At 42.5% G+C, this 12,778-nt stretch overlaps 1 protein-coding gene across 5 annotated transcripts in view; it reads left to right on the top strand.

The window, feature by feature from the left end:
• Positions 1–12,778, top strand: part of KLHL15 (kelch like family member 15) — a 32,054-nt gene that overhangs the window by 2,667 nt on the left and 16,609 nt on the right. For 3 of the 5 annotated variants that reach the window (XM_075429789.1, XM_075429779.1, XM_075429768.1), the window contains one exon: positions 9,895–10,606. In XM_075429789.1, coding sequence (XP_075285904.1) covers positions 9,902–10,606 — 705 coding nt within the window. In that variant the 5' untranslated portion in view covers positions 9,895–9,901. Of the gene's footprint in view, positions 1–826; positions 908–1,160; positions 1,248–9,894; positions 10,607–12,778 lie in introns of those variants that run through there. The other 2 variants (XM_075429805.1, XM_075429799.1) reach the window with 2 other exon arrangements.

The raw sequence follows: 12,778 nt of genomic DNA, 5'->3' as shown, positions 1-12,778 counted from the left end.
TTGCTGGGCAGAGAGGGGTCAGGCCGTCGGGGTGAAGGCGGGATGGCAGCATGTCGGCTGTAGCGTGGTGCGCAGGCAGGCTGTGAGGGTGGGAGGGCAGCGCGGCAGCGGGACGCCTCGTGTGGGGCAGAGCGTGGGGCAGCCGGTGGTTGTGTGGAGCCGTGAAGGGCGGGAAAGGCGCTTGGCTTGGGGGTGGCAGCCGCGGAGGAGGCACGCTCTTGGGGAGGGGAATGGCGGCGAGCAGGGAGAGGACAGCAGCGTGTGGCCTGCCGCTTCGGGCAGCGAGTGACACCGGAGGTGTCATGAAGGGTTTGGCGGTGGCAGTGGCCAACCGACAGCCCACATAGTGGAGTTCACCCCTCGCGATGAAGTCGGGGTTGGTTCGCCAGGGGAAGGCAGGGCAGAGGCAGCGAGGAGGTGGCTGGTGCCGAGGTGAAGCCCTCGCCGGGCCACCCTTCCCGTTCATTGCTCAAGGCCGGCCCTGACCCGTTGGGCCCCGGTGACCAGGTTGCCACACCGGCCGGCGAGGCCGGGAGCTGGCTGCCGCCCGGGAGGAGTGCGGGCTGCGGAGGCGCCGAGGGAGGGAGCCGTGCCCTGCGGCGGGACCCGGCCGGGAGGCCGCCGGACGCGGGCTCTTGCGGAGGGTCGGCCTCGCCAGCCGGGCGCAGACGATGCTCGCCGGTGCGGCTTTCCCGCGGCCTGCGCTGGGCTCCGGTGAGGCTGCTCTGCCCGGGCCGGCACCGCGGGGGCGCGGGGCGGGGGCTGGCGGGCGGCCGCGGTTTGCTGCCCCGGTCCCCCCCCCCCCGCCCGGCGGCGGGCCCGCAGGTGGCGGCGGAAGTGACGGCCGGCGCGGGGTGCCTGTCGCGGGGGAAGATGGCGCCTGCGGCCCTGCGAGGCAGCGCAGAAGGTAAACAGGCGCCAGCGGCGGGGGGCAGGCGAGGGCGGCGGGGACCCCGGGGGCGAGGCCAGGCCGGGCAGGGCCGGGAGCGCCGGTGCCCGGGCGGACGGCGCGGCGGGGGGCGGCTCCCCACCTCCCCCTGAGCGCGAACCGCGGGGAGGAGGGAGCCCAGGATCCCCCCTTCCTCCTCCGCCTCCTCCTCCTCCCCGCTTTGCCTCAGCCATTGCCCCTCTCCTCAGCCCCCCGGCGCCTCCCTCCGCCGCCGCCCCCGGCTTTATGTTACACGGAGGCCCCCTCTCCGCCGGTCCAGCGGGAGGAGCCGCGTCTCCAGCGCCGCCGCTGCCCAGAGGTAGGTGAAGCCGCCGCCGGGGCCCCTGGGCCCTGCCGCCGCTGCCTGCCCGGGCCCCCGCCTGGCCTGCAGGGACCGCGGCGGGCGGGGGCGGCGGGCCGGATGCCCGGGAGTGGGGGCGGCGGCGGGGGGCAGGCAGGCTGCAGCGGGGCGGCGGGCACGGCCGGGCCGATCCCGGCGGGCGCCGTGAAAGCTTTGCGGGGCGGGGGCGGCGGGGCGGCGGCACGTCCCAGACCCCGAGCCCGCCCGCCCCGTCCGTGGGGAGCTCGGGCTCTGAGCTCCCGCTCGCGGCGGAGCGGTGCTGAGCCTGTCGGGCAGAGAAGCTGAAGGAGGTCACCCGAGTTCCGACCCCGAGAGCGGCTGTTCCGCGGCCAGCGGCCTCGGGGGAGGAGGGTGTATCTGCGAGCTGAGCGAGCAGGCTGCCGCCCGCGGTCGGTGCTGGAGCCTTGGACCTGTTCGGTAAATACTGAAATGTCGCTTAAAAATTTAGAGTTCTTGGGTTTTGTTTGGGTTCCCCCCGGCCCCCCACTTTAAGAGAAGAGTAGGGGAATCGTAAAGCTGTTACTGGATAAAAGGGAAGAGCTACTGAAGTCTGGCTTCCTGTTGACTTGTTAATTGTGCATACTGGTCCCTAAGATAACAACCCAGCTCTTTCACCCCCATTGCCCCGGTTCACACTCGGATCTCCTCAGCATACCACCATGTGCTAACGTCCTTTCTGTCTCTTTCCTTCCAACACCTAGCTAATGTGCTTAATTTCTGCCACATGTCCTATAAACTTTCCCACTGTCACTCATCTCCTTTCACTTTCCGTAATTATGCCCTGTGGCTGGTTTGGATCTACACATGTGTTGATTTGCCTTTCAGCAAGCAAAGCAGAACAGATAACTGTTGAGCTCACACTGGAGACGCCGGATCTTTTACTTTATCTAGATGCCAATGCGGGGGAAATCTAGAAATTTTAACATGTTTGAGATTTCTGTCTTTCTGACAAATTAGGTTGTCATTTGGCAGTGAGGTCAGAAGCTGTGTTTCTTGAACAAAAGGCACAGTCGCATTAATCTCATTTCTCAGAAGATGCTAAAAGTATTAACTAAGGAATAAATATACAGATAATAACAAAAATACAGTTGTAAGAGGTAGTTAAAATATCTTAATTTAGATTAAAATTATTTTTACTGTTTTAGTTGAAATACTACATGTAGCTCATTACCTTTTCATTATGTTAAAAACACGTGACAAGTAAAAAAAATAGGATTAGATTTTTTGCTACTAAGAAATACTTAACTTGCTACTTTTCTCTATAAAATATACTGTGATGTTCTTGATAAGTATCTTCACAATGAGAAAAATCACTCTGTTAATTTTTTTCCTCCTTTTGGAAATGTTAATGATTATAGAAGCCATGGAGATGCATATGTGTAAGGAATGTTGGCACTTGGGATAGAGCAGTCCTGTCCTCTTTGAGAGGAGTGGCAGATCTGTAGTGTTCAACACTACCATCATTGAACTCTTAGGTATTAGTGATAAAAATTTTTCTAGTCAAATACAATTGTTGTTCTTACAGATATATTAAAAATATTTTGTAGTGGACACCCGTTCTGGTATCAGTAAATGTAATTGGAAGAGCGTTGAGCTGAGCTTGCTCTGTGTTCGGGAACAGGTTTTCCTGTGCAGGTATAGTGATGCAATGATCTTTTAGCTAAATGGTTTAAACTATCTTAATGCCTCTGAAGTGCAGTTATGTCATCTGCATAATGGACTAATATGATGAGAAACTAAGGTATATCTCATTGATGTTAGTTCATGAGACAGAAGCTGAGTTTAGATTCAGTTAGGAGAAGTTAAACTGGTCAAGTAACTACAGCTGATGCATATGTCTGGCAGTCTTAAAATGCTTGTCAAACATGTATTTTCATCAGAATAATTTTGATAGTCATCCTAAAGCTTGATTTAAGGGCTGAGATGGGGAACGTAGTTTGTTCTCTGATGGCTAGTGTTGTAAAATGGGAAGTTTCTGACATATAATCGATTAGTATTCATCTAAATTGAACGTATATGAAAACTATACTCTTCAACAGTATTTTAAAACAAAATGGTTCTGATCTTTTCTGTGTTTGTGCTTGTAACGTTTGGCTTATTCTATGCAGAAAGGCTGAATTGGATTATAGTACAAGTTTTTAGGAACAGAAAGTAATATGAGCTGAGAAACCTATCCATTACAATTACGTGCATGTGAGAGCATGAACACATCTACTTGAATTAGAGGTTTTTCAAAAGAAAATGGAACAGAACACTCTCTCCTAGTACTGTACTCTTTGAAGATAGATAAAGGCTGCTCAGCAGGGTTTTAGCGTACTTAGAGAGTGACGTATAACCGTACTGAGCTAAGACACAGCCCATACTGAGTTTTTGTATGTTTAGTTGTAACTAGTTCTGATAGTACTTACAGTATAATCATAATGACCTCAGAGACAACTGATGTGTTATAAAAGTTCCACTGTTGTTATGAACCGATGCAAATCACTCAGAGATGGCAGCGTGGGTAGAGATTGTTAAGAGGAGCTGTCGTGGTCAGATGCGTGCCCCTAAGAAATTCTTCATGCAGTGTGCAGAGTTTTCAAGAGTATGCAAGTTTTAATTTCTTACAGTTCTGGCAGGCTGGTTCCTCTGACTGGCAGCGATTGATAAGCTCCTAACTCCTCACTTCTGAAATAATCCGATATTTTTGGAATTCTCATCACGGATTGGGTAAAGTCTTTAGTGTGAATCTACCGATGTGTTTAAAATAGTTTCCCAAACAGCATATTAATTATAAAGGATTTTAGGTAAAACACATACGAACTTGATGTGTTTCTTTGTTTCTTACACTTGCAATTGTTGTAGCAATGCAAAGTTTGGGTACCCATGGGTTATTGATCTTTCCCTCTTCTATGTCATTCCTTCTGTGCTGTTTGTGGGGAATTACGATTAAAAATGGTGATTTGGACAAAGTTTAATGGTTTTAGTGTCAAGTCATGTAAACAAAGGTTTAATTGGGGGGCTAAATTATTCATGCTGTGTAAATGTGTGTTTATACACTCATCGCATTCTCACTCATTGCAGTACACTGCATTCAAAGGCCCAGTTTTTAGTGATGAATATGTGCAGTTGTGAATGTTTTGCTTGTATGTGCAAATGCCTGCGTGCATTATATTTTCTTATACGTGTATGACATTTGGCTATGGAGAAACGTCCTATTTGTGCAGGAAAGTGTTTGTTTTAACAAAGTTAAGGTCAAAGAATTCTGCGCAAAGCAGTCTTTACTATGCACCTCACTAAATAAAGCATATGTAATGGCTTTAAAATTTTCATTTAAATGCGTGCATTTGATGGATAAAAGGAATGGGATAGATGGAACAGATTATTGAAATTTAAGCTGTGTTTTAGTACTTTGTGTAACCAAATGATGATTCTGTGTGTCTGGTGAAATCTTTTTGTGTGACTTGTATATACATTGGTTTATTATGTGAAAATTTGTTGTTCAGCTGTGTTCACATAAGTGCTTTCTCAGAATTTCTATGGGGTAGGTAGAATGAACAAGTACTTCAAAATATGTAAACAAAGGAACTTGCTAGTTCTGTCTCAGCATCTCAAAGAAGTTATTAAGGAACAGCAGTAAGGGAAAGCAGAAATCTGCCTTTCAGCTGGTGTGCTAGAGTTCATACTGTCAATTCTTTCCTAGAACAATACATTTCTATCCATAGAAAGTGCATATAAGCTTACATATTATGTGAACACACTTATTTAAAGGGCACTTTTTCAGGAAGGTAGAAATCTGCCTTTTGGATAGATTTTTAAATCAAGCAGGGCGTGACCCAAAAGCGGGTATTCCATAACTTGCTTCTCAGTAGCCTGTGCATTTAGACTCCATTTCTTCTGCTTGTGACTAAGAGCCTCGGACACCCTGAGGGAAGAAGGTTCCCCTTGTTTAGCAAGAAAAAACAGTCTGGAACAAGGTTTTCAGACTTCTATTACAGCTGCGGAATAAAGATGAGAAATCAGTGTTCCAAGTGAGTGCTTTTACAGTCACAGCAGAGTAGACTCTGTAATGCATTATGTGCTAAAAGAGGAGGAAATGTCAGGAAAAGCTAATAAGGCTAAGCATATTTCTCTTTTGGCTTTTCAGCAGAGTCTTACTTCCTGTGCTGCATTATACTGATCAGCTCTAGTATGCGGAGAACAATGCAGAACGTCAACTTATATTTTTTTTTTTTCCCCTTTATTGTTTATACATTGGATTTTTTTGTTCCATTTTTTTTATAGACCACTGTAGGCTACATGTCTTTGTTAGGATTAAGTGTGCTGTTGTGATTTGCATGGGTGAAGAAAATCTAACTCTTAATTTTTCATCTTTATTGAAGGTATATAAAATAACCCGTTGTGGTATTGTCCTCTGGGAAATACGCTGCAGCACTTGAATAGTGCATAGAATTGCATTTAAGATTGCAAGGCTGTGTGTGGGAGGAATGGCATAGCTACACTTTAGAAAAATTATTTCATCTGAGAGTATTTTGTATTGCTTTTTAAATATTTGAACTACCACATTGCTGTATGCTTTTTACTGAGGATATTAGCTATAGAAATGAACATTTTTACCAGTTGATCATAATGTGCAATTAACTATCTAGTTTCCCAGTCTCTGTGCTGTTTTAAACCCCTTGTGTATTTGCACTGGCCAATACATTTACCTGTTGTGATGAAAAATGTATCTGCTGCTATTGTTTATGGGTTTGTGCCAAAAAAAGAGTATTTACTCATTTAATGCGGGAAGACTAGTAGTTTGCAGAAATCTGAAGCTTCTTTAGATGGTGTTATGGAGAAGTCTTACTGGTTTTGTCTCTACTTAAATAATCTGTTAAATGCTGTCTGGGAGGAAAAATATCTTGAGATTGAAAACTATAGATTTACTGAAAATAATATAGCAGGGATATGAAAAGAAGGATTAAGTGACTTAAACCCCCACATTTTTAAAACATTCTGAAATAATAATTTCAGCTTGTATACCACTTTGTTACCATTGTAGAGTTTTGTGGCTAACTTCTGGTTTTAATACATTTTTACAGAATAGCCAGTTTTAGGGAGATGTGAAAATTAGAACCCTAAAAGGTGTTTCCTAAATGAAGGGGGCTTTTAAAAATCTGTTTTGGTTATTCCTAACACCTCATTTTTGATAGATTTAAAATTGCGAGGGTAGTAGCTTATATCTCTTTTTTTGTGTGTGTTTGTCTTATTGCTGTTTAATCATGATTAAAAGGATGGTTGCAAAAAAAAAAATTCAAAGTGGTCTCTGTGTAAAAGCAACTTGATCACAGAATCACAGACTGGTTGAGGTTGGAAGGGACTTTTGGGGGTCATCTGGCCCACTGCTTCGCTCAGCAGGGCCACCTACAGCCCGTTGTCCAGGTCGCTCTGGTGCTGGTTTTTGGGGTTTGTGTGTTACGTATTTTTTTTGATCCTTAAAAGGAACCCTGGAGGTGCTCATCTGGAGTTGGTGCATTTACCCTCTACCATTTGTCTGTGCTTGTCTTCATTTCCCAACTTTTCCTTTTTGCTGCTTTGAGGGTGGCAAAAGAGGCCTTTTAAATCTGTCCTATGTAGAAGTTAATTTTTCTCCTTTTATTTGCAGAGTAGCTATAATGTAATTGTATTTTGTCAAGTTGAAGTGTGTGTTTGGAGCTTACTGGTGTGGTTCTTCTATGTTGTTCACGTTCGCAGTAATATATATGCTGTTTTGAAGAAATCCCTTCCGTGAGATTGCCGCCTGTATGATGGGCAATTCCATTATTTTCAGATTAATATGTGTTGGTTCAGTCATCTGGGGAGTGTTGCTTCATTTCTGACTTTTTTTTTTTCCGAATATATTGTTCTGTTATTCTGTTCATGTCACAGATTTGTAAATTGCAACCTTCCTGTCCCATCTTTTCCATTGATCTTGGAAATGAAGCTGAGCCATAGGTCTTAGTTGATCTCCTAAAGAAATGTAACTTACACCTTTGTACTGTCTGAGCATCGTAGTAACCTTTGAACCTCTTGGCCAATTTCAAACAAAAATTGAGAGACCGTTGTTTCAAGATGCTGTATATTTTATGAAAACAGGTGTCCCATTTAAAAGCAAGTGATCATTAAATCTCTTAAACAGGAAAGACTGAAGCATGAGCTTAACCATTATTGAACATCAGAAAACTGGAGGTGGGGGGGTGGGGGTGGGGGAAGGAGTTACAAACATCCTAGTAAAGAAAAAAGCTAATATTAGTATTTACCTTTTTATTTGATGTGAGAAATCCAATTAGAAAGCAAAATCCTGAAAAGTCAGGCTTTATGCTTCCTCGTCAGTTGCTTCTTTTTGAGGTGGTCAGAGTTAGTAAAAGAATTCTGTCTTTGTCTGCTTTTATGTGAGAATTAGGAACAACAAAGAGAAATATTTAATGGTAATTTTTCTTTCTGGTAGCCATGTGCTGTGTTCAGGAACGCAGGACTTGTAAAGTGAAGCTCCAGAGCAGTTTGCATTTTCTGTCTGTCTTCACTGACATCGAGAGGAATGTGCTATCATGGATACTGGCGAGAAAGCGATTGGATTGTCAGCTTTGTTCTCTTGCTGCTGCTCTTACTTTCAGGAATTTGAATTCTGTCCTAAGGCCTTAATTTTCATGAACACTCCCAGCATTAACCCTTAATTTTCATGAACACTCCCAGCATTAACTCTCTTGTGCACAGAACCTGTCAGGAGGCTTGAACAGCGTGGGAGCGGTGCAGATTCCATGAGGTGCGGCTACAAACACGCACTCACCATTTTAGTTTTGCATAGACAAAGAGTACCTCTAGTTTCATTTTCCAGGATGTGTGCTGATGAATTAAGGAGAGGCGATGATTATCTGTTGATGGAGTCTAATAAAATACATTGCAATTAAAATGGCAGCACTGAGGATGTGGGGCTTGAGGAAGAGGGAGTAACATGGTAACTGCTCTCTGAAGTTGTGAAACTCGGGCCAACCTGGAGTCACTTCTGGGTCCATATACTGCTATAAAGTTGTATAACCTTGACAATTAGCAGGTTTTTTTATGTGTTGATGTTGGTGTTATTTAGCTTTTTATGTAGGTCACCAGTATCAAAACATTATTAACTTTAATTGTTACAGGAAATTTGGAGTTAAATGTACAAATAACTGAATGAATGTCACAGTATAATTTAAGGTGGGATAAAGTGAAACAAAATGGTTGAACTAATTCTAGTAGCTGATTAATGCTAAAAGGGGAAGATGTTACTCTTCTTCCCCTTTCCTGCTCATGTGCGATGTCCTGCCCTCTGCATCAGGTTGGCTCTTGTGCCATACCCCCTGCAGTGTCAAGGCAGAAGTCAGCTTACTGATGAGCAGAAAGCTCTCTGGTTTTGAAGTTTTGCGTGTGCTGGGTGGTGGTGGTGTTTGTGTCATGTGGCGTTGTGTGTATCCCATCCTCACCTTCGCCTTCGTTTAGTTTTCTGTCAAGTTGAATTGGCTTTCTAGAGCAGTCCAGTGAGCCTCAGAAATGTCTCAAAGTAGGCAGCAGGAGCTCAGACCCCAGAATGACAGAGAGGGAGAATGGAGTGCGCTGTTGTTGTTTGGTGATAAATTGTTAAATTGGTTCAAGCTGCCTCGTGCAACTTCACCCTACCTAAACACAAGGAAGTTGACCAAGATTGTGAGAATTTCCTGGATTTTTAGTAGTTTTTGATACAGATTTTTACTGAATATTTATCTTCCTTAATTTTAACAGGGTAGGATTCTGCTAGTCTTTAATTTCTTTTTGGCATATTTACAGTTTGACTATAGCTTGTATGTAAGTAACAGTATCCATCTGCAAATGTTCAGATGCTTAATAAGCAATTAAGCATCACTAAACCCAGTATACAGAATATTATTTATTGTGACCTAACGTTGTCAGTGCTTCCTGTTGCCTTAGTATATTGCACTTTAAAAATCTTGTCACTTAATCCCTATAGTAAGAAACAAGGGGGAGGGGAAAGGGACTGTGTTGTTATGGGAGAAGCGAGTCACACAAACTTAAATAGTATCTCTGAAAATGTTCAGTTTCCTAGAAATATATACTGGAGTAAACTGACATTTTTAAATAGACTATATTTTTTTTTAGGGTATACCTTGTACAAATCTACTGGAGCTTGTTTCTGAAGTCAGGGAAGTTTGGCTTCCTTTCTGAAACCTTTGATATTCAAGAGTGGTGGGTGTATTGCTCCCATGAGATAAATTCTTTAGAAAGATTGAGGGGAGGGACAGGAAGAAAACCCATGACAACCTTTTTAGCATTGCATATTCATTATCTGACCACTAAATAGCTTGGAGTGAGGAATCACTTTGGCAGTATCACATAGTTGTTCATTACCCTTTCTTAAAATAATTCTTGCCCCAAAATAGTCTCATTTTAACGTTTGTGTTTTGTTTCGTAAGTTGATTTTTCAGCTGAAGAGAAAACAAAAAGGATGGTGAACACTTTTAAGTCTTAATAAAAGCAATCTCAGTTAGGATTTATCTGGTCAGGAAGGGCTTGTGATATGTTATTAGAAATAACAATCTATTTTTATTTTTATTTATGTATTTTTTCTTCCCCCCAGGTGATTCATGGCAGGGGACGTGGAAGGGTTTAGCTCCTCCATCCATGACACCAGTGTCTCTGCTGGATTCAGAGCACTGTATGAGGAGGGATTGCTTCTTGATGTCACACTTGTCATTGAAGACCACCAATTTCAGGCCCATAAAGCACTGCTTGCCACCCAGAGTGATTACTTCAGGATTATGTTCACAGCTGATATGCGAGAACGAGATCAGGACAAAATCCATTTGAAAGGTCTGACAGCTACAGGCTTCAGTCATGTCCTCCAATTCATGTACTATGGAACTATTGAACTGAGTATGAACACTGTTCATGAAATCCTTCAGGCTGCCATGTATGTCCAGCTTATAGAGGTGGTAAAATTTTGCTGCTCTTTTCTCTTAGCTAAAATCTGCTTAGAAAACTGTGCAGAAATAATGAGACTTCTGGATGATTTCGGTGTAAACATCGAAGGAGTCAGGGAAAAACTGGACTCCTTTCTGCTAGAGAATTTTGTGCCACTCATGTCCAGACCTGACTTCCTTTCATATCTGAGCTTTGAGAAGCTCATGTCTTACTTGGATAATGACTACCTGAGCAGGTTTCCAGAGATAGAGCTGTATGAAGCTGTTCAGGCCTGGCTGCGCCATGATAGAAGACGCTGGAGGCATACGGACACCATCATTCAGAACATCAGGTTTTGTTTGATGACACCATCCAGTGTTTTTGAGAAGGTTGGTGCATTTGAAAAGCAATAGACAGGATTCATCATTTAGCTAGGGCAGCATGCCATTAAATAGGTAAGATTCCCAAACCTATTAGGAGGAACAAAAAGATAGCATTTATCTTTCTAATAAACCCGTAGAAGACAAACATCCAAAAGTATTGTCATCTGATTGTTAGACAATACTGTGTACAGTGGCTGGAGAACAGGTAGGTTTACAATACACGTTTTTAAGTGACCTCATACGGAAAGGATGTTTTAAAAGAAGATTGCTTATATCAAGTTTTATTTCAGTCGTTCTTACTGTTTTCCACAAGTTGCTTCTTGCTTTCCAGAGATTTTATAGCTGCATACACTATGTATGGCCTATGTCACGGTAATTGTTATCAATATTATCAAAACATAGTGACTGTAGATTTTATGTGTTTTAAGTACATATTTTTTATTTACAAATGAAAACTAGCATCTGCTGTTAAATCTGCAGGTTGTTTTTGTTGTTATTGTATCTTCAGTGCTTGTGCTGTTACAGAGCAGTTGGAAGTAAGCCCTAATCCTGCAAAGTTACCACCTACATTTTGTTCTGCACAAGGCACATAATACAATTAAAAGTTATTGATGGTGTGAAATGTAATGATTTACTTAAAATATCAGAGGAATCTTTGTAACAGGTGATCTAAAATTCAGCTGATCATTGTACGTATTAAGATGTTAGAAGAGAACTTGCTTTTCCTAATGTTCCACTGAAGAATAGACAAAAAATGTTTTCTAGTTCCTGAGAATCTCTGGGTATTTGTCAACAGCAGAGAATGACAAAACTTTTTAAGCAGCTCTCTCACAGGCTAGTAATGGTAAGGGTGTTCAGGTTAGGAGTTGCTTAAACTGTCCTGGTTTGTTTTTACAATGTTAGTTTTGCATGATGAGATACAACTTTGTATTTTTCACTTCTCAGTGAATTAGTACGATTTAAGACCCTGTGGTTTTGTTGGTCTTCTTACAAATTAATTTCTTACATATTTTTACTTTGGTATCTAGTGAATATACAGGTAAGGTTGTATTATAGTGAATATACAGATAAGGTTGTTTTATTCTTGGTGGTTTTAAGGGCTACTGGATCACTTAAGCAGTAATGCTTACATTTATTTGTATTTTATATTATAAAAGTTATTAATTACTTCAGAGACTAGTGAGTTGTTATATTTTTGATTTTTTGTGTATGTGTGAATTGAATAGAGGAATTAATAATACATAAATTATATTTATGATCCAACATTAGCTTATAGACATAAACAAAATAAATACCTAAACGTCTTTTAGAACAGCAGTGTAATGTTTGTATTGGGTTAAAACATTTCCAACTAGTAAGAGCAGAACTCTGCAAGATACTGTGTAGTGTCTTGTTTTTAATAACGCATTTACCTTATTATTAAATAATTTAAGCTCTCCAGTGGGCAAATTGATAGTATTCACAGAGTATTCTTAAGTTTAATATAATAGAGAAGGACTCGTGTCAAAGAGTCTGCTTCGGCTCTTTGAGTTTTTGGGACACAAGTTCAAGCAGCAAGCTGTCTTCAGTTAAATTTCTGTAAGCACAGGTGAAAAGTGTATGTTTGTCTTCAGCATTATATTTAGGTATAACTTCTGGAGCTAGTTTTGGTACCAGTGGTATAAATCCTGCGTACAGTGCTTCTCGTGTTTTATCTTGACAGCTGCCTAATGGCCAGATAGGTACAACCTGAGAGCAGTCGTTTTCAGCATCCCAGTTTCTATACCCACGTGTAAAAGCTTTATCTGTGAATACCCTTTTCCTTAATTGTATGTAGGAATGGAGTGAAGCCAGTGCAGATTCTGGAGTGGGAGAACTCAGCAGATGGAAGCACAGCTAAATAAGTACGTCATTTGTTGCTGCAGCTAGGAATGTATTTGTGTTTTGCCCTGGCTAGAGAGCATTGAGTAATCCAGCATGACAAGTGACAAAGGACAACTGCAGTGGGAGCTAACATCAAAATAGAGACGACACTTTTTTTTTTTCAATTAAGAGCATGTCTGTTAACTGTTTTGGAGTTAACCTAAGGAGAACTCTCTTCTCTGTGTAGAAGGAGGAAAATATTTGTAAAATTGCTTTTTTGGAGCTCCACAAATGGAATTTACCCTTTTCCTGAAGCCAGCACATACTAAACGCCTG

This window comes from Opisthocomus hoazin, chromosome 1, assembly GCF_030867145.1.
Source record: "Opisthocomus hoazin isolate bOpiHoa1 chromosome 1, bOpiHoa1.hap1, whole genome shotgun sequence".
Lineage (NCBI taxonomy): Eukaryota > Metazoa > Chordata > Aves > Opisthocomiformes > Opisthocomidae > Opisthocomus > Opisthocomus hoazin.
This window is presented reverse-complemented; position numbering and strand designations above follow the sequence as displayed.